The sequence below is a fragment of the Rissa tridactyla genome, chromosome 5 (assembly GCF_028500815.1).
Source record: "Rissa tridactyla isolate bRisTri1 chromosome 5, bRisTri1.patW.cur.20221130, whole genome shotgun sequence".
Taxonomy (NCBI): Eukaryota; Metazoa; Chordata; class Aves; order Charadriiformes; family Laridae; genus Rissa; species Rissa tridactyla.
The window spans coordinates 63,438,451-63,460,588 of NC_071470.1; the positions used below are offsets into that span (position 1 = coordinate 63,438,451).

Here is a 22,138-nt window from a genome sequence, read left to right on the forward strand (position 1 = left end):
AGCAATGTGAGGCAGGGAGTTTCACAGGCCGACAAAACATAATTCTTCATACAAGAATTCTCTCTTATTGCTGATTCTGAATCTGTTGTTTGATAACTTAGTTTAATGCCACATACTTCTTTTATTTAAAAAGAAAAACAGAGAAGAGTGTTTTCCTTTTCACTTTTCCGTACGCCACTTGATGGATATCCAGCATATCTCCACTCAGCTCTTTTCTAGGCTAAAAAAATTCTCAGTCTGTGCAGTTGTTTCATGCAAGGAGTCTGTATGTGCTTTGGACCCTTCTTACTGCTGTACCTTTTATAGTTGTAAGATATTAAGATGAGAACTAGAATTACATGTAATATTCATAAAGTTGTTGTGCCATGAATTTATAAAGAGACATAATTAGTCTTTCAATTTCTCTAACTTTCCTTAGGACTTTTTTTTTTTTTCTCCTCATAATAATAACTGTCTCCCATTCCCACATTGTTTAGAACATTCTTGACCTGATTTTTATTTTTGTTGATGTAGGAATATGCAAGTGACACAATAAACTTTGAGGTAATGGCATCAGTTACTATAAAATTTTGCAGATGTAACCAAGTCATATTTGAGCCCATAACCTTGACACGCATCAGAAAGAATTTAGAGCCTATTTAAAGTGTTCAATGTTCTAACTGATTTCTGTTGTTCATGATCTGGGTAGCAACTTGGATTAGTTTTATGATCCAAATGTAGATGGACCTGCATTGTACTTGCACATCAGCAGACAAACAAAATTTCTATGTTTACTTTTCTTTAATTGCAGGTATTTATGAGCCGCCATTTCTTGTATTATTGTGGTGAACCTACTCTGGATGTGAAGATTGCCTTTTGTCAGGTGTGTGTTCCTTACAGGTAAAACAAGGTACAGTATATACTTGTACTTAATTTTTGCAGTTCATGCCATAATAAAAGAAAAAATAGAAGTGAATTTCAGCAGCTTACTGCAAGTTATAAGAATGAGAGTACATATAAAAAATAGAGAATGCATCACAAAAATTACTTTTCTATTTATTTTGAATTTATTTTGTATTTTTCTATTAATGTTTTTAATTTTGTTTTCCTAAAATGTCAGATAATGTTCTGAGATTTTTTTAAAGGTAAAAAAATATCTGAGTTCTTAAACAGAAGTAGTGTTGGCTGCACTTCCAATAAACTTAATGATGAATCAAACAACATAACTGTACATACACAGATGCTTTCACAGAAATATGCAAATTAAAACTATTTTATCTTAGCTTTTGGTTTTGTGAGTTGGAGCCTTTTACATTGCAGTCTGTGACTACAATTTCCTGTCCCTTTGTCTACCTTTACTAGAAGTGAAGGTAATTAAAATTGTGGAGTTTGTCTTGTCTCCAGTTGAACAGCATGTGCTATGCAGGTTCTGGAGTCATGAGACGGCACTATAGCCAATTTTGTATTTCTAAATTACCCTTGAAATTGCTTGGCCACAAAGCTTGGAAGTCTATGAGGCTGAAACTAATTTTGTGATATGAAGAAAAAAGCATATTGATTTGTCCAATTTTTGGTTGTCTCGGTTAGATTAAGTTAGTTAACACATATGTATATATTAGTCACAAACCTGTGTGCATATTTTTCCATCATGAATGAAAGATGATTTTTTTTCTCACTTCTGAACAGTGTTTTGTGTTTGAATTCTGTCTCTTCATATTTTATTTTTTTTTTGGTGAGATGTGACACCAGTAATCTAACTAGCTGGAGGGACATTAGGGACAGTCTTCATTTTTTTGAGGGGTAAGTATAATGCTGCATTCTTAGAAATGGAATTATGGTAAACACTGGGATTTTTCCCCTTTATATTACTTATGGGGTCCAAGTAAGTGAAAGTATAATTCTAGAAAAGAAACAGCTATTACTTATATCTGAGCATTTAACACAAAACAATGACTGGTGTTGGAAGGTTTATTTTGTATTTTTTAACTCGGGAGTAGTACATATTTGTTCTGCTGAGAAGGTTGGCTCTGTACTAGGTAAATCTCTGTACTCTAGGATAAATCTCAGCTATTCAGTTTGATAATCTGTTTGTCTTCTCTGTCCTTTTTTGTCTCCTGTTCTTCATGTGCGTATGTTTATCTAACTGGCTTAATTCTTCCACGGTTTTTGAGAGAAGAAAGGACTTTGTCAAACATAGTATTTTTGTGATTTTTTTTTTTTTTGTGTCAGAGCTTGCTTGAAAAAAAAATTCAAAAAATTTTGCAAAAAATTGCAAAAAAAGGTCTTTCCTCAGGTTGTTTGAAAAAGACATTATTGATGAAAAAGTCACTTTAACTATGCAGAATAGAGTTTTTTGCATAGCTCTGCTTGCCAGCTTTCCTCTCCCACTTACTTACACCAAAGCAGAGCTGTACAGAAACATTTCTATTTTACTCATGCAGAGGAAAGGTACTCTTAATCACTTCTTTTATGTTCAGTGCCTCTTTAGTCGTGGCACCAATCAGTGCATGACCATGTATAGCCAATGCTTTCTGTCATAGCACTCTGTGTTCTTGATTTAGTGGAAAAACACCACTGTAATTATTCCTTTGCTGTTACCCTAACTTAATTAAAGGTGTTCAGAGACACAAAAAGAACCAAACGTATTTACAATGCTTTTGTTAAAGCACATATGATGAAATAACAGCATTTTGGATTAATTTTTATCACTGAATGAAAATTATTCATGTTTAATACCTACAGCAAGTACGCAAAGAGAAGTCATCCAATAAATACATACAAGAGATACTATCCTGACATTGAAGGAAATGGGATTCTGTCCTTCAAGCATTTAATGTACAAATACCTCTTCAGGGTCTTCAGATCTTTGAACTTATTCTCCTGAGGATAAAAGCTGGTTCAGGCTTCATGTTAATTTATTCTCCCTATAAAGATAGGTCCTGATCTAAATAACAGTGAAGCACATAGTTAGCATTAAGTACAAGAACAGTCTCTAAATTAAGTGTTTTGTTGCATTAAGACCTCAGCTGTCAAGGATGCTGTTCATTTGTATTGCATAGGGTGGGATGTGGGTTATATCTGTATCCTGGTAATGCTTGGTCCAAACATCCAGATCTTTATTTAGAGACTACTCAAGTCTCCGCGTAGTAATATTGTTTATTCCATGCTTATTCATAATACTAATGTGGAAATCAAACACCCTGTGATTTACTAGTAGTTCTTCTACTCTAAATGTAAAGTTTGTTTGTGCTTTTGGGAAACAATAAATCTAAGATGTTGAGGAACAATTGTTACCAAAAGATGATGATGTGACAGCAGAAAGGTTATCATCAGCAAGAGGTACATACTGCCACTCAGATCTTGAGGTGTCTACAACTGACAAGGATCCCATCAGTATCTAGACAAGAGACCACAAAAATGTAGTTTACAGTGAACGTAATTCAACTCAATATTCTTTTCATGTGGTTCAGCAAATGCAAAAATTATTTCTACTATATAAGCATGCAATCAACATCAGAAAACATCAGTGTGGTGTGGTTCGATCCTGCCCTGTTGACCTATTAAGATGAGAGCCTCTAGTGATGGTGTACTAGAATACACAATTTATCCAATGGTCTATTGCAGTTTTGTTTACCATGTAGAATAGAAGTCCTGTTCCCATTTGAATTTGTGCATAACAAAATATAGAGTTGTGTTGAAGTGCCTTTTATAAAGGTACGATACTGGAGAGTACTCCAATGATTGTTAATACTGTGGACTTATTTTTCCTGTAATAAATATTTTGTGATGATTTTTCTCTCCTGGCCTAAAAGGCATAGCTTTTTCTGCTATGAAAGTAAGTGACATATACCTGACTGTAGGCTGTTGCTCTTGATGCAGAGCTTATGTCATTGAGTATACTAGTTGTATATGATGAAATGCTAATTCATCAGGAATAGAATCTGAAGGATTTCCAACTTAAGGAAAAAAGAAAAGCCCTTCTTGGGAAATATTCAGTAGCATGAGTGGGGTAAATATGCCTTTTTCCACCTTCCTCCCCCCCATTTGCAGTATAAAAATACCTAAGTCTGGCATTACTGTACATTTCCAGCCAAATCATGTCTTGAAACAGACATCTTTTTTAAGGCTAAAGGAAAAAGGCATCTGCTTTTCTGTTGTAACAGAAAGGTAGGACAAGAAGATTTCTTCTTTAGACCTACAGAATTTCATTAGACTTTTGTAAGGCTGATATCACCAACAAGTTTTATCTGTAGGACCCTATACATTCTTACTGAAGTACAGCATAAAGCATAGTGGTATATTCTGAATATAATAGGACATTAAATTTTAAGTGCTGAATAATAACTAACAATGTCTAAAGGATACTGAATGCCTCATCCATGTTTTCCTTCATTTAGTTTTTCAATTTTTATTTTTTTTGTCAAATCAAGACGTGTATGGCCTATCAGAATTTTCAAGTTTTCTAAACTGTAGCTGCATAGGATACCTTTATTTGGAATACAAGTCTATGATTTTTTTACTTGGAAAATAGTTCTGAATTTTCTTGTCTTTGGAAAGTACATCTTTATTATTAGAATTTGTTTGTCACAATATTTCCACAGTAGTGCAACAATTAGTTTTTTTTTAACAGAAAAACAGGACATGGGATTACTGAGATGAGATGCTCGGGACCTGGCCATGCACGTTAAGAAAATGTTTCATATGAATCAGGAACATAAATTCACATGCTAGTTCTTTGACCTTAGTTTATTGCCCGGTTTATACACTTTCATGTCCCAGATAGAGTATGTCGGCACTTTTGCATACTGAATTTGGAATTGATGCTATACTGGTGCCACTGAAAGAAAACCTTAGAATGAAATTTTAGTTTGCATGTTGAGGATATTTTTGTGAACTTCTACCCAATTTGTGCTTTTAAGAAAAAACAAAACCAAAAAGATTTTAAAAGCTTTAATTTCTCTTGACGTCTTTTTTTCCCCCTGTATTCTGCTAACTTGCTTTATTTTCAGTCATGCTTACCTGTCTTGAACAAAACTTGTATAGACTTCCTAGATGCCATATTACATCAATGACTATTTAAAAATCACATGATTTTAGAAAAGTTTTAATTTTACACACAGAAAAGACCATCTTTATTAATTGCATTGCTCTCCATTGATTGGTTGATTCATCTGGACTGTTTTTTAATTTTATCCTAACTTTGATAAACCACTTTAATGACAACTTATGCTTTCATCAGACGGGATGGAGTTACTACTTTGACCATTAAAGAAACTGTCTTGATGCAGCGTGTACTATAGTTATGCCTTCTATCCAATGGGAAATTAATTGGTATTCATAAGCCATCAACGAACAGTGACCTAGATCTTAGACTTCTAGGACTAAAACGGTACTTTATAGTATCAAGAGCTGCCTATTTCTAAGAAAAGGTGTGATTAAAATATTCAGCTCCCTATAGTCTTCACTTATAAAAGAGAGAATCTTTTCATTAGCGATTAGCGTCTTCACAGTGAATACTGTGATTATATAATTGTATTGAAAAAGTTAATTTTTTGAATACTGTCGTTATGTGCCTCTTCTTTACCCTTGTTTTTAAAGGAAGCCGTGATACGCATTGGGGCATAGTATTTTATGTAGTCAGTCTTCTTGCTGCTCTGCCTGTGTACTAGAAGAAAGCTTCTTAAACAATACCCAGTATTTCAGTGTAATTCCAGTTTCCTGAGAAGTGTAAGACATTTGAAACATCCTGTATTATCAATACATGCAATAAATAAAGAGGAGCTGGTAATCCCATTTTGGTTCTCCTATGCTCTGTGCTTCTATGTTCCCTTCACTACTGTTGATAAATTGAGTGCACTTTTCATTTCTTAGTGTTACAATGTTTTGGTGATCCTTTTAGTGATCCCATTTCTCTTTCCTAATCTTAATTGTATCTTGCTACTTCCCATGTTATTGCTTCTTTTTCAAATCTAGGGCCACAGAACAAGCTGATTCCGAACATCTTTACCATAGCTTTCTCACGTACTCTTAAATCAATCTTTCTTGTATTTTTGGCCACATTTTCCATTTGGATCACTGTTGAAGCTCCTGTCCATGAAGAGACCTCCCTGTCAAGGAATCTTTTCTCTTAGTGTTTCTTCATCAGTCTTCTCATCCTTACCGTCTTTGGTTGGCTGTACCTGTGTGTCAGTGTTAAATTCTTCAGGCATCAAGGGAATAAGGAATCATTTTGAAGTAGTTGTTCTGTTGTGCAGATACTTGCATATTGCTTATCTCTTAGAAGTCTGGCTTGGAATGAAGCAGACACCTTTGGTCTGAGCAAGACATGATACCACAATTACAAATTGTAATTTGTAATTGTAATTTTTGTAAAAATTATTTTACAATAAATAAAAATTAAAAATTTGTAAAAAAAATTGTAATTTGTAATTACTACAGAAAATTTCTGCCTGTAAGAAAGAAGCAATTAAAAGTAGTTAAAGCTCAGTGAACATGTGGAGGACAAGTGAAGAATATGTGTTTTGAGTATCTATCAATGAAAAGGAAACAGAAGCCAATCCTGCTGCTTCTTGTGTAATCAGAGCTAGGTAAGAGCCAGTTCTGAAGCTGCCTGGTTTTTGGTATCTCAGTTAGAACAGGTTAAACAAGTACAGTGTGTTTAAAAAACAGAAAAAACACCAAAACCAACCCCCCCCAAAACCAGCCAATACTTATGAATATTGTACTCCATCTAATAAGATCTATTTTAAAATAGAGAAATAGAGTAAACAAAGCAAATATAGTAAAAAGATCAATGATTAATCAATCAAGATTGAGTTGTTTGTAAGGGTCAGTTGGCTACTTGAAAGGTTGACTTCATAAAGGAGAGTAGATTGTGTCTGGGGGCTAGGACAAGACTGCTGCAGAGAGATTAAAAGAAGGCAGAGAATTAACCTGTGAAAAAAAAGCAACCAACCAACACTCAAAACACACTAAAACCAGGAAGACTGGGTGACTAATACAATCCCTACAGGGTGGGAATGAGATAGAAGAATGGGGAACTGTGGTGTGCTGTGGCTGATAAGATAAAAATCTGTAATACTACACCCAAACACACACATAGATGAAAAACCTATTTTTTGTAGGAGACTTGATCACTATCTATGGACTTTTGAGTTCAGGGAGAGCCAGAATAAGTGAGAAGTCTGGCTTTATGATAAGAAAAATAGATAATATTTCTGCCATAAATGTGGCATATACAGAATACACAATGAAAAATAATTTAGTAGGCCTTTCTGTGCAAAGATTCTTTGTATTTCACAAGTGGTGGCTTCTGTGGCCATCCAGATTTACAAAGCAAAACCTGTGACTGTTAAATCGAAGCAGAGGGTTCAGTAAATGTCTGTTCATCCCAGAATTCTGGCACTTGAATCTTCTGAGAAAATTACAGCTGTACAAGTGAGAGGGCAGCCATTAAATTAATAGTGTTGACTTAGCAGATGCACACAGGTGAGCAGGGCTTGCCTGTATGCACATTTTCAGAGCTGGCAAGAAGACTTTGAGGGTGTCAGAGCACTGGAACAGGCTGCCCAGAGAGGTGGTGGAGTCTCCGTCTCTGGAGACATTAAAAACCGACCTGGACGTGTTCCTGTGCAACCTGCTCTGGGTGACCCTGCTCTGGCAGGGGGGTTGGACTAGATGATCTCCAGAGGTCCCTTCCAACACCGGTCATTCTGTGATTCTGTGATTTTACCATGCTTCAGAATTTCAATTTGTATAATCTCAGCATCTGACTTGTAAGGTCAAATTGTACCTTTACGATATCCTTTCAGATCCTGAGGGAATCGAAGGCATCCATCTCTGAAACACGCTGTCCTCCATACCAGTCTTTTTGTCTGTGATGAGGCGGAGATGGTGGGGGCCCCTGGAAAGCCAGGAAAAATTTATTAATTCAGTGAAATTCACTTTTCTATATAAGACCTATGCATCTTTACTATGATATCCCAAGAAGTAAACTGTATCGCCATGTGTAGGTGTACCCTCCTTTTGCCCAGCTAGTTCTTAATGAAGTGCTAATTCCTATTTTTTTAAAATGTCAGTATCAATCAACTTTTAAAGAAATTTTGTTTTAGGTGTGTATACTGGAAATTCCTAGCCCTGTGTTCCTTTCTGCTGTCAGATAATTAAAGCTTTAGCTTAAGTGCCAGTGCAGAACTTGTAAGCATTATGCAGTGAAACCTAAATCTGAAATAGTGTAGATGGGGGTGGGTAGGGAAAGGAGATATTAACTGCTATACCATCACCAAGGCTTCTGGAAGGTGTTTGAGTGAGCACTGATAATGTAACAGAACGAGACCAAAGCGTATTGTATAGGTTTCTTTAGGATCAGCAATGTGCATTTGAAGACCTTGAGAAAAACCTTTTAATTGAGGTTTGAAACTAAACCTAACATTAATGTGCTCTATTAAGAGTATGAATTTCCTTGCTAATGGGAAAAGCTTTTTTAGCTTAATTTTAGAGTGAAACAAAAGTGCCATTTCCTCATTTAGGCAGTGGATGTTGTGTCAACTTGGAGATGGTTCATTATTTGATTATGTGTCATCTTGGTTTGAGGATTTGATCAAATGTGATTAATCCAATAATGCTGTTAATTCATTGATTTAGGGATTTGATTTAAATTACAGTCATGACAAGGATAGGTGAATTTTTTTTTTGTTGGGTTGGTTTTTTTTTTGTGTGTGTGTGTGTGGTTGGACTCGATGATCTCAAAGGTGCTTTCCAACCATGACGATTCTATGATTCCCCTCCTAATTCTTATAAAAGTAAGCAGTACATTGGGCTTAAGCAGTAGACTTACTGTGTTTTAATTTTGCTTATTTAGACTTTCGTAAAAATCAGCAAAATGTAAAGAGTAGAGGTTTTCTGTATTTTTTTTTTTAGCAGTGTGGGTTTAAAGGGAGGAGGCAAATTAGTAGATCAGCTGGAGACTGTTTGGCCTGGCCACAAAGCTGAAGTGTTTGTCACTCAGAGGAGGCATTTTGCTTGGAGTGAACTTCAAATTATATCAGCCTGTCTGGAATTTTATAAGTAATTCTCGGTGTCGATATTTTCTATCAAAGCTTCTTATGGCTCACAGATGTTTAAGTAGACAGACTTTGAGAAAAATATTAATCTAAAAAGAAAAAAAATACATGAAAAATAGAAAGGTCTTTACCTTTCCTATTCACACATAGTTAGGAGCAGATTGTCATAAGAACGGTCTATGTTATGCAGAGGAGAGTTGCTCATCAGGATACTTGTGTGTTCTGACTGGTTGTGTCTTCTGCGTCCCATTGATCAACATCACTTTAATTACTGTTGAAATGACTGAAGTGGCTGCACACATTAACTATCCATATAACTGAGGTACTACAGAGTGGTGGTTCTGAGCTGTTTTATTTGATTTTGAAGACATTCCTGGATTTAAAATAACCACCTGCTGGAACCGCAGTAGTTCAGAAATCCCACTGTAGGCATCATGGGATTTCTGAGGCCAGCAGTTCACAGGGTCAGTCTAACTTAAAAGCAAGTAGATTTGATGTGGGCAGGATTCTAAATGTAGAGTGACAAAGTATCTTTTCCCACATAGCTCTGTAGCACATGACAAACTGCCGGGTAGCTTGGGAGTGAGGATGCAAACAAGTTATGGCAGGCCTGGCTCACCCAAGCCTTAACACAGTCATCTGGCTTGTTTAAAGAAGTCACTGTATCTGTACTTCCAGAGGAGCAGCCTACGAGTCAGACTCACTAAGGAATGCGATTTTTATGCTGACGCTTTATATAACATTGGTTTCAGAGTAATGGGTGTTAATGCTGAATATCATCTGCATTGTTCTGATAATAACATCAGAAAAAGACATGCTGCAAATGTGTTTGTCTAGCCAGAGGGATCTGGGATTATTTCCTGGCTATCAGGAGCATATTATTAAAATGAAGCCTCTCAATTCCAGGTCTGGTATGAATAGCTGAGCTAGCCAAATTTATGCATCTCTCTTCATGTAAAGGAAGGAGTCTTAAGACTAAGGCTACACAGTGCAAATCAGATGCAGTCTGTCTGTCTTCAGATAAGAAAAATTCAAATCTCTTTCAGAGTCATTTCACTCTCTGTAAGCTTGCATTTAGCACTGTGTTGGTGTCCATAAACCTCTCTGCGTTTGGGGAGGAAAAGAAAAAAAAAGAATAAAAAAAGCCTTTCCCTGTGTCTGATTAACAAGTAAATGTAATGTTTCTAATTGTTTTTCTGAAATGTGGTTTTCTGTTTGAATTAACAACTACATTTATTAAAATGTTTCAAAGTCTCTAAATGAGGTGGTGTAGGATTAACCTATGTTGTCCAGCGACACTGGGCCTTCCAGTGAGATAACGAACAGAAAAAGAATATTAATCGTCCTAAGGCAAACCTGAGAATCCAAGTTCTCAGCACGGTCTGTTATCTGGTTTTAATGATCAGCTTCGTGGAACAATGAAATTATGTCCTTTTAAATTGAAAAAATAACATTCTCCAAATTGACTTCACATTTTTCTTTGCTCCATCAAAATTCAATTTAGTAGTCCATAGTCACATAACACAGTTGATTATTTAGGGGTTTTGAGGAAAGCAATGTATAGAAGAGCAAATAAGAAAATTTAAAAGCTGCATTTGTGAGCACAGAAAATAAGTGCACAGGTAGAGAGGGGCACGTTTGTTTTTTGCTTCTTCTTACAGAAAGCATTTGGAAAAGTATTCACTTCCATAAGTGAATTGTCAATTGCTTGAGGACCAATCTGTTGTAGTATGTTGAACTTTTGCATCCTGTACTTAGCATCACGTAGTATTGAATCCTAAATTACAAACACTACATTCTGATTTTTATCTCAAATTATTATATACTTTGCTCCATAGTCTTCAGGGAACAGAAATCAGTAGTAGTCGTAAAACAGTTGTAACGTAACTTTCTGCATAGTAATTCTACAAATTTGGTTGAGGTTACAGCTCTGCAGTGCTAGCTTCAGTGCAAGCATAGAACGTTTACAGTAACTTGTCTTTGTATCATGAAAATTCGCCTTTGCTTAGGACTAATGTATTTGTCAGGTCACGAGAGCAACTCTTCTATCCTTAGGAACCCAGAACTTCAGAAGATCTCCTGAGCTACCAAATACCTCTCCATGATACTGAGCCATGTCAGGTCACAGTTAGTCTCATAGACTGCAGTTTCTTTTGCAACTCCTGTTAAAAGTTTCTTGAGACCTTTATCATATGTTCAGGGAAAGCCTTAGCGCTCATGTGAATAGACTTATTTGGTCTATTTGACCGATGATGAAGAGCCTAATTCCTATGTCTCTTGACGCACTTCTACACTGATGTAAGTCATCTCATGTTAAAATAAGATATTTATTGCAATATAAATGAGGGCAGAATCAACATGAACGCATAAGCAGCATAAAGCAGCAGTAACAGCAAGCAGAGAGCAGTAGTTGAGAGTAACTGTGTCACAAACATCATCTGGAGAATTCACTAGCTTTCTTTAATCAGTGTTTTTTTTATGGTTACTTCCTGGGTGAAAGAGGGTTTGATACAGTCTTTGAGAGCTTTTGAGGATTCATGTAGATCTATGATAAAGAACATAAAATGGCAAGAATTTATATTGGAAAATTAGGCTGACTGTTTTTTATTAGTATTCTGATGTTTTACCAGCCTTGGTTTCTGTGTTTTTTCCACTCCCTCCCCCCTTACCTCCTTCTGTACAACAGGGATTTGGGAAACAAGTGGATGTGTCATATATTGCCAAACATTACAACATGAGCAAAAGCAAAGTTGACAACCAGTTCTACAGCGTGGAAGTAGGTGACTCGACCTTCACAGTTCTCAAACGCTACCAGAACTTGAAACCTATTGGCTCTGGGGCTCAGGGAATAGTTTGGTAAGTATCAGCAGTTTTTCTTATGCTTTTAAATAGGATTTGCCTTTTGCATTTCTTCACAGTTTGCTAGCTACAGACATTGTCTAAAATTGCAAAAATAACAGTCAGACAATGGACATCCTGAGGCAGAAGGAGCCTAGTCGTTCACTAGTAAATTCTCCTGCTGGTGCGAATGATAGCACTAAGTTTGTTTCTCCAAATAGCAAAATGTAACTAGCAAGAAAGCGGGAGAAAGATCTTACCATGATTGACAACTGTGGCACTATTTCCAGAGGCAGTGCAAATAAGATCCAAAGTAAACTCTGTAATTTTAGTCTTTGTACTGTAAAAGTAGAAACTTGTCACATCCCATAACATTCTCAAGTATTCAGAATGGAAGCCTTTTGAATCGAGGTAACTGCTAATGCTTCCTTTATTTCTTAAAGGAGACGATGCAATGATGTGAACTAATATGAACAAAAGACACAAATTCAGTAGCTCTCCTACATAATACAAAAGGCTTATGGAATTTGAAATCATTGTGTTCAAAAGGTCTGATATACTGATTCGCTTTTGCATCTGCGTTTTTAGAGATGGCTCTTAAATTTAAGTGGCTTGTATTTAAATGTCTCTGTGCAGGCATTTGTTACCTGCTTAATTATGAGGCAGTAGGGTAACTAACACGATCTTTTACCTGTAACTTGATCAGAGATGAAGTCTAATTCCACCTGTCATCTTGATCACTGCTCTTTTCTGACTTTGATGTAGTGTGTGTTACCTTACAGTTGGAGGAATGGTAAGGCAACAGGTTCCTTTAATCAAGGGGCAAGTCGGCTTCCGTGGATTGTTGGCATTGGCACTATAATTGACAGTGTAACAGCAAGTAGCAACACAACCTTAGGTCTCAACCTGTCATTTCCAGTGTTTAATATACTTTAAGGCCACATGAGTCCAAAGACTGATCTAAATGATTAAGTACTTCATTTCATATCTTAAACACAAAATGGCTAAAGGTTAGTTTAAAATCAGCTTTGGGAAAGAAACATACTTTGTGTTGAGTACTATTAATGTTCATTTTGCACTATTTGTCCACTTCCATATATAGCAATAAATGCTTTTTCTTCCTACTTACTATCCTCTATTAGTTTTAGAGAAAAATCAGATTTTGTTTGTCTCTGCAACTGAATTGCTGTCATGATCAACTATGAGCAGCAAAAAAACATAGAAGTTAAGATAAATAAAATCAGTAACATCCTGTGAATTTGTCTTTCATACAGTTAACAGGCAAAAATTAAGAATGCCTTAGGAAAGCAAATCAAATGAGAAAACAAGTAAGTTCAAGTGAAAGTTAACACAAATCCCCTGAAATGGCTGAGCATTGTGGAGAGGCCATAAAAGGCCTTTTATGGTTTGATGATACAGATGTAGAAGTATTACATGATAGATGGGGAAGATAATGAACATTTTTGCTTAGTATGTGTTATGTTGTAATCTACCTGTCTTGAGCTATAATTTACCAGAAATACATTAGCAAGCTACGAGTGAAACAAGAAGAATCAATGGTGAAGTGATAGATATGAAAAAAAATGTGAGATAAAGATATATATTTTAGCTAAGGAAAGACAATGCATGATGAAAAAGATCTTCAGTTGTGTAAGTTTCTACTTGTATAATAGTAATAAGTTTACATAGTAAACTTAAATAGTGTAAGTTAGAAACTATTTAGAAACTATACGTATTTTGTTCCATATAGGGTTACATGTAGAAAAAGCAGATTAATTTAAGGGAAAAAATATACTGAAAAGCTGCCTATTTATGTAGTGCTGCTGGCTCTGGTGGAAGAGGTATTTTGCCCTGCTCATCTTGTTCTTTTGCAAAGAACAGGCATGAATCGTGCCTCTATGAAAACAGTAGGAAAAACCTATGTCTTAGTTTCTTTTAGATCCAGTGGCTCTGTTTATACTTAATGACTTGTTCAAGAAGCCTAACAGATCTGAGATGCAACTCTGTCTCTTAGTGCCAGAATTAGCAGAAGAATAGGAGCTGAATGGGTGATTTCTGATTATTCCCTCTACCAAGGGCAGAACAGGTAGGATATAACTCAGGGGGTTTTAGGCTCAGACTTCTCATAGCATGCACTATTTCTGGATTTTCCTTCTAGATAATTGTAGGTAAAAGGACACTACCTGTTGTCTGGCTGGAGTGACGGGCTACCCAGCTACTGGAGACAGCTTTAGTGTATAGCAACTACCCTTTCAGGACTGAGCTGCTGCCAGTAGTTGCAGCTGGTGGCCTGCTTCTTGACTAGTTTAAATTTTTGCAGCTTGGCAAGTGGAGTCCATGCTGTCTTCCCGAGGCTGGAAGAGCTAAGCTGCTGCTGACTTTTTTTGCTTTGTCTAGTACTTGGCCACACAACTGTAATTCCCACATCTTGAGAAAAAGGGGCCTATTTAATAATAGATTTTTCATTATTTGACATTAAATCTCCCAGCACTGATCAGGTGCAAGATATTCTATGCTAAGGACAGCCTCAGCACTAACTTCAGGACTGAACTCCACCTGCCAACAACAGCTTCCCTCTGGGATGTGGGACCCCACGTGCCCAGCATGCTGGTTGCCATAGCACCTTGCCAGATATGCTTAGACAGGCAAGCTGTCTGCAGCCCAAGAGGTAACTGTAGAGGCAGAGGGAGTCGGAGGAGACATGATGTTTTTCAGACTGCTCTGGAAGCTGGTGTTGTTCCTAGGCAAAGCCACAGAGTACTGAAATCTTTCTCATATGATTCTATAAATAGATGTCAAAACCAGGAGAATTTTAGTGGAAAATAATTCATGTTGTGGAACAGAAGCAGGCATGGGAAGCAGGGACTGTGGTCATAAAAGAAGTTGGGACTTGATTTCACTTGATTATTCTGAAAATTACATCAAAGACAAAATAATTTTCTTGCTATGGAAGCATTAAAGTAAAGATATTAAGGTCTTCAGGGGATGATAATTTATTAAATTATGCGAAAAAGCGAAAACCATATGCTGTGAGTGTTAGTCGTAATTGTCATTGGACCCATGTGAAATAATTATAAACTCAGTGAGAAAGTGGTATTGGTTGTAGATGTATTGCATTCAGTATCTTCGGAAATTAATTGTGGGAGCTTTCAATGGGATTTGTATTAACTATATTCACAAAATTACTTTTGCCGACAGAACAATGCAAGCTGCTTGGAGTTTCTTGAGCAGGGAAGTTCCTCTTCACTCTGCAAAAACTACTCTTAGTGCAAGCGTAGGCTGTCTGCTCACTGTACATCACACTGACATCTGAGAGAAAGACTATATAGGGTGTGTTTGCATAAAATTTTCATGTTGTTATAGGCATGATGACAATGGGAGATGGCTGAAACAGAGCTTGTATTTTATTAGAGCAAGCTGTAGTTGTAATAACTACATAGGCTTTTAACCACGAGTTGATCTTTAAGTCTGTGATAGAAACAGAAGATGTCAAAGGTAAAATGAGTTGAGAACAATTTTCTGAGTTTAATTCGATATATCCCACTTAAAACCACTGAGAGAAGAAGTAGTTGATACCCCTCTGCAATGTTAGAAGGCAGTTGAAAACTACCTTATTTTACAAGGGAGAGAGAGACACAGCCAGGTCCCTTCAACCTGCGTGTATGGGTGGTTTAGATGAGGGTGGAAGGAGAGAAATTCTCAGGTTCCATAATGTCATGCTTTGGGACAGGTTGGCCCATGGCAAGACAACAGATGCTCTCCCCCACCTCTCGCTCCAAGGAAAGGAGGAAGACAGACAAGGAGATTTATGAGTTTGGGAAAAAACTAAACCACTTCAATGAAATATTAATAATAAAATAAAAAAGGAAATAATGAAATAGATACAATATAAATAAATATACACAAAACCATATCAAGCTCCCAGGGGAATGTCACTGGCAGGCACTGGGGAAGTTCCAGACTGGACCCCGTGACAACTGGAACACAGTGACCGGGATCAAAAGGCAGAGGAGCCGACAGGGCCCCCCTCAGCCATCAGCCATTGAGGAAGAGCCACCCCGACCCCTTGGGCCCCTCAGCTTTTCTCCCGAGCGTGGCAGACGGGATGGAACACCCGATTGGTCAGTTTGGGTCACCTGACCTGTCCACGCCTCCCCGCGGGTGCAAGCCCTCCATGGGGTAACCAACCAAGTCAGCTGACCCCGGTTGCCACGGCAACAGGCGGGAGCCGGAGCCTCTCACGGAACAGAAGGTCGGCCCCGCTCTACCCCAGAGCAGGACACATAAAATCAGCAGAAATATGCTGATGTTGGAGTGGCTGTTTCTTTGGGTTTTAAATGAATGCTTTTTGCCTGGAAGCAAGGCAATTGATCTGTAGGTCTTCTGCTGTGCTTTGCAAGCTATCATTTTTTATATTGCCTGTGATATTTTTTATACTTCCTGTGATGTCTAGAAATATTTCAAAAGCAATTTGAAGGGGCTGTAATAGTTTTTGAATTTATGATGGAAGCAAAGGTGAAGTCTAGTTTTCCATGACAGGCAGTGAAGACATCACTTACAGGCTTGAGGATATAAATAATTAAAATCTTAGAAGCAGCTTATGTAGACATTTGGCCTTGTTTATGACCACATTGGTGCCTATACCTGTGTGCATTATCAAGAGAAAGTGTTAGCTTTGAAGACAAAGCTGTCTGTGTGAGTATCAAATAGATGAGCCTGATGATGTCTTTCAGCTGAAATCCTGAGTGTTTATCTTGCTGTTTTCTGAAGAGTGAAGACAGGCTTTCATGCTGCATGATGTTGGGATGAGGTCTAATTACATGTCAGGCTGGACCAGGGGAGTGCTAGCTGGGAAGTGCATTATGCTATCTACTTTATGCAAGAAGTTGTTGTGTCTTGGAGTAATGTTAGGGGTGTGGTGGGGAGGGGAGTATGGGAGCAGGAATGATGGTTTGAGGATAGTTTTGAAGAGTCCTGGTAGCTCTTCAGTGAATGCATTATAAGTGTAGAAATTATCTCATCTGCAGATATACAGGAGACTATAAATATATTCTTGAAGTAGTAAATTGGGCAATTTGTTGTGTGGGGTTTTTTTTTGGAATTACCAATTTGATTATATCTTTGAGCCTTGAATATGAAGGAGATTGCAGAGTGTCTTTGTGTTCCCTGTAACAGGTAAGAGTCAGCAACTCAACTGACAGCTTGCAATATTGCCTAAGGTTACTGTACGTTCTCTTTTGCTGATTTAATTGTAATTTGCTGGTTGAATCTGACCAGAGTGAGAGTTCTTTAAAATCAGCATATTATGATGGTGGTGCTTGTTGTGGCTTATATTCTTTCCTAAAGTAGTCATAGAACCATAGAATCATTTAAGTTGGAAAAGACACTTAAGATCACTGAGTCCAACCATTAACATAACACTACCAAGTCCACCACTAAACCATGTCCTTAAGTGCCACATCTACACGTCTTTTAAATACCTTCAGGGATGTTGACTCAGCCACTTCCCATAGTGTTCAAAGGCCGGAGGAGGAACGTGACTAATATGTCCACTACAAGATGCCCAGTATGAAGGGGTTTTTGTTGCTGTTCCCCTTGGAACTATCATAGGGAAGTGTCCTGTTGTGTCACGATACTGGTAATGGAAGATTTGTTAAGATGGAGTTGGCTAAAACTTCCTCCAATCCTCCATATATTCATGTATTATATATACTAAGACAATTATTAGAGGGAAACCTGTTCCATCCTATAGAGCTCTGGTGGAGGTCTGTGAGGATATGAACATAATCAATCAATAGAACCACTTAAAAATAGATTTTAATTTTACTACTATCTGCATGGAAAGTTCCTGTAAATGAAGAGGATCAGATCTTTGAGTTTGCAAAAACACTTGAGCTCTTTTGTGTGATGGTTATCCTTCAGTTCTGGTTTTGTGTAACACAATTGATACCTCGTCTGAGTATAAGGTTCTAAAGTGATATTGCAACGGGAATAATGGTAAAAGCCGTAGAAAAGAGGAGCTGACACTTCTGAGCATAATCGATTCTGAGCCCACACTGGCCAAAGAAGTTGTCTATGCTTTTGCTATGGTGAATTGGAAAAGAGACAGAGAATAGTGGACATCTCAGTGTCTTACAGTTATTGTAGAACCTTGTTTGTATTGTTTAGCTGGATGTCATGTATTAAAGTTCTTGAGAGATCAATATATTTCTCCATCGTGACTCTGCTATCCCAGTAATGTTTTGGTTTCTTTGTGCCACTGAATTGAAATACTGTATTCCTTGACAGAATTCAACATTTCCACTTGTATAAACTGGCATAGTTCAATTGAAGTTCAGAGGTATTCTCACCACGGGATAGATCACTAATTTTCCTCAGAAGAGGAGAACAAAGAATGTGTGTGGTGAGTATGACTAGGGAAGTGATCACCCCCCTGTACTTGGCACTGGTGAGGCCCCACCTCAAGCACTGTGTCCAGTTTTGGGCCCCTCACTACAAAAAAGACATTGAGGTGCTGGAGTGTGTCCAAAGAAGGGCAACAAAACTGGTGAGGGGTCTGGAGAGTAAGTCTTATGAGGAGCGGCTGAAGGAGCTGGGGTTATTTAGCCTAGAGAAAAGGAGGCTGAGGGGAGACCTGATTGCTGTCTACAACTACCTGAAAGGAGGCTGTAGAGAGATGGGGATCGGTCTCTTCTCCCAAGTAACAGGCGATAGGACAAGAGGCAACAGCCTCAAGTTGCAACAGGGGAGGTTTAGACTATCCAGTCTGAATTAATTAGGAAAATTTTTTACACTGAAAGGGTTATTAAGCATTGGAACAGGCTGCCCAGGGAAGTGGTTGAGTCACCCTCTCTGGAGGTATTTAAAAGACGGGTAGACATAGTGCTTGGAGATATGGTTTAGTGATGGTTTTTGTCAGAGTTAGGTTGATGGTTGCACTAGATGATCTGAAAGGTCCCTTCCAACTTAGTCAATTCTATGATTCTATGTCATTCAGAGGGACAATGAAGTGAACCATGTACCCAGATATGCCTAGAATTTCCGTGGCTCTGAAGGGAATAGCAGTGTTAATTTTGTCAGTTACAGTCTCTCCTGTGAATCAGTACTGAGCATGTGTCGTGAGTTCAGTTACTTGCATTTCAGTTAGACAGTCACATCTCAGAAAGAGCAGACTTTTTGTGCTTAACATTCTGTTGGCTGGCACTGCGGATTTATCCTGTTCTGTTAAAGATTCTCCAAATTATGTCCATTAGTTCAGCTTGTGTACTCTTTCTCATGCTGTTGTGTGCTTTGCTGATGCGCTTTGGCACTCCGCTCCTGAAGAGGTTTTTCAAGACAACCTTTAAAGAGTATTACAAGTGTTGAGTGTGAGAGTGATGTAGAAAACAGCTGTCAGTTTGTACTGTGAACTATAACTGTACGGTTAGTGAAATAACCATGTCCATTTAAGTAAATTATCTGATGTTTCCCAATGCTAATGTCATCTCATACAATGGCAGCACCTGATGAGGTATTTTTTTTTCTCCTGAGAAAAGGTGGTTTAAACTATTGCCAGAATTTTTTTTTCCACTTTGGTAAGTTCTTAAATGTTGAAATACCGTAAGTAAACTCACAGCAATCTTCAAGCCTCACTCATTCTTTTGTGCATTGCAGGATTTTTCTCCAACTACCAATTTGTGTTCACCTTGTAGTATTCTTTGGATTTTCTAGCGTGTCGTTGCTCCAAAATTTAATTGCAGGTATTCAGTTAACCACTGATCACTGTCTGATGAACATCTAGAACAGCACATTCTGATTTGTGGTTCTGATGTATCTATGCCTTCATTCTTCAGAAGAAGAGCAAGCTTCCCAGTTGTATTTGCAATCTGTAGCAGCGTCACATGAATTTTAAGGTGCTGAGAGACTCCCAGTGGGAACAGCAAAGACTGAGTATATCTGTGGACTTGAGCTCCAGAATATTGAGTGAGGGTGCTTATCTAAGTTTGTCAGATTTATGTTTCTTAAGGTGATGTTAGAATTTACGTAGTAACACATATTTGGAGACAGTTTGCTTGGATACAGGGTGAGAAGAGAGGCAATGTCTCACAATGCTCTTGCTAATGACCAACAAAGAACTTAGCTTGGGTGTGGAGGAAACCACCATTAGCATCACAAGGAACAGCTCCCATGTGTCAAACTACTAATATGTAATATAAGTGAGAAAGAAGCAAAAAAAAGGTATATATCCAGTAGCAGTGCATGAAGGCGTCTGAGGCAGGATGAAGACCCATTTTTATGCGCCAGGGGTACCCGAGATGTAATGTTTGAGCAAGGATTATTGTTGTATCTTTTTTGTCGTTTTTAGATGTCTGACATGTAGTTACATTACAAACAGTATTTATCAAATGTTTTTTGGTAATGTCCTTTTTCTGCCTAACTGCCGAGATTCCTGGTAGGTAGGAAGTCAACACGTATTTCATGTTTGTCTTCTCGTCTTTCATTTCCCTTTACCAGTACACAGAAATCTAAAATGTAATTTAGGTTCTGGTAATTGCAAACTGTATATAAGAAAACATGCCATACGATGCTCTGCTGGCAAAGAGATCAGGGTCTCTCTCTCTAAAATACTCAGACTGCCTATATTTCTGACTCTGTCCTTTTTTTTCTTCTTTTCTCCTTAAAGAACCTGTATAGTTTCCATGACTACAGTAGTTAAGCAGGCAAAATCTGTTCCAAATTTTCTCTCTGCAAATTTGTGGGGGAAAATAAAAAGTAAATAAGCTGATGTAGAAACTATCTCAGCACAACCTGTTTTTGTGACCCCTGACAGCAATACTCACTTTACTTGGTCATAAAGTACAGTCCTATAAAGGCACTGTCAGGCTCATGCGAGAGCATTGACACCAAGGATTTTCAGTTGGATCAGTACAGTTCTTAGATTATAGAGCAGTTTTGTTCATAGCCATGACTGGATAAGCACCTATGATCGTGTTAGAGCCATTAAAAAATTTATCAGGTGTTCGTAAATTTTGTGACTGCAGAGAGGTAACTATTGTTTGTGTAACTTAAGCTCTTTCTGTGTTGGCTGATTAAAACTGCTATTTAATGTATACTTTTCACTATCAGGCAGTAACATTTTATAACTCCTTTTATGGATTTCAGGCACCTATCTGCTCCTGCCCCATCAAAAACTTCCTTTTGGTCACTGCCAGATCTGCCTTTTCTCACATTTGTTCTATCTCACTCCTACACTTCAACATATCAGACAGATTTTTTTTCAAGATTCTCCTTGCTTCTCCTGTTGTGTCAGGTTGTCTGCCTGGAATTCAGTCGCAGACAAATTTCAGTTCAAGGAGGAAATCCAGGTTAGAACTAACTACTGTTAGTGCATTGAGCCATTCCTTAACTGAGTTCAGACTTATTCTTTTATTTCATTCACTTGAAATCCTGTCACTACTGAAATGAAGACTGTTGCATCGTCATCACTTGTTTAATATGAGAGCAATTGCACTAAACACTTCTGTTCCCTCTTAGGGACATGGGTTTTCTCCCATGATAGAAGAATAGCTGTGACCATATAGAATCTGAGAGGTAGGGCTATAGGACAGAGCCCAAATAAAAGAAGCAATGAAACCAGAAATAGAAAAACTAGACCCCGTCTGGGAGGAAATGCAGCTCAGATAATCACATTTTCTTTGCCAGCATGTATTGCTGATATTTATTCTCTGATATTTATATGGTCTACAGATTTTCACAGTGGTTTACAGAAAGCAAAAAGTTGTCCTTTGTCCCAAGACCTGCTATCCTTAGACAATCATAAAAAACAGAGACAGCCAAAAAAAAAATTTTAGTATAATGGGTGTTGTGCAAAATAGAAGGAGAATATGAAACAAGAGATTGTGTATGAAGCCTAGGTGAAGTTTGTGAACAAGGTGAGACGTGTCTGGCATGACATGAGTGGGGAAAACTCACCAAAATGGGCAAGAGTTGCAATAAAGAAAGAGGCAGTTAGGAAGGGAAGCAGAAAGGAGGAAGACTCAAAGGCAGGAGTGAAAGCAAGTGGCAAACAGGACATTGAGGGGGTTTTGGGTTGTTTTTTTTGCTTTTATTCTTTTCTGGATTCATGATGTTATACTTTTCCATCCGAAATTCATTGGTGCTCATTTACAAACTGGAAATAAATTTAGTAGCTCTGGGGTCGCTAATTCACCATGAGTCACAGAAGGGGGTAGAGTTTCTAATTCAAAGAAAAATCTGGCTTTAAAATTGTGTCAGAGCAT

General features: G+C 37.7%; 1 protein-coding gene across 4 annotated transcripts in view; it reads left to right on the top strand.

The window, feature by feature from the left end:
- Window positions 1–790: 790 nt before the first annotated feature.
- Window positions 791–22,138, top strand: part of MAPK10 (mitogen-activated protein kinase 10) — a 78,670-nt gene continuing 57,322 nt past the window's right edge. The window contains exons 1-2 of one of the 4 annotated variants that reach the window (XM_054202759.1): window positions 791–862; window positions 11,728–11,897. In XM_054202759.1, coding sequence (XP_054058734.1) covers window positions 797–862; window positions 11,728–11,897 — 236 coding nt within the window. In that variant the 5' untranslated portion in view covers window positions 791–796. Of the gene's footprint in view, window positions 867–11,671; window positions 11,898–22,138 lie in introns of those variants that run through there. The other 3 variants (XM_054202760.1, XM_054202761.1, XM_054202762.1) reach the window with 3 other exon arrangements.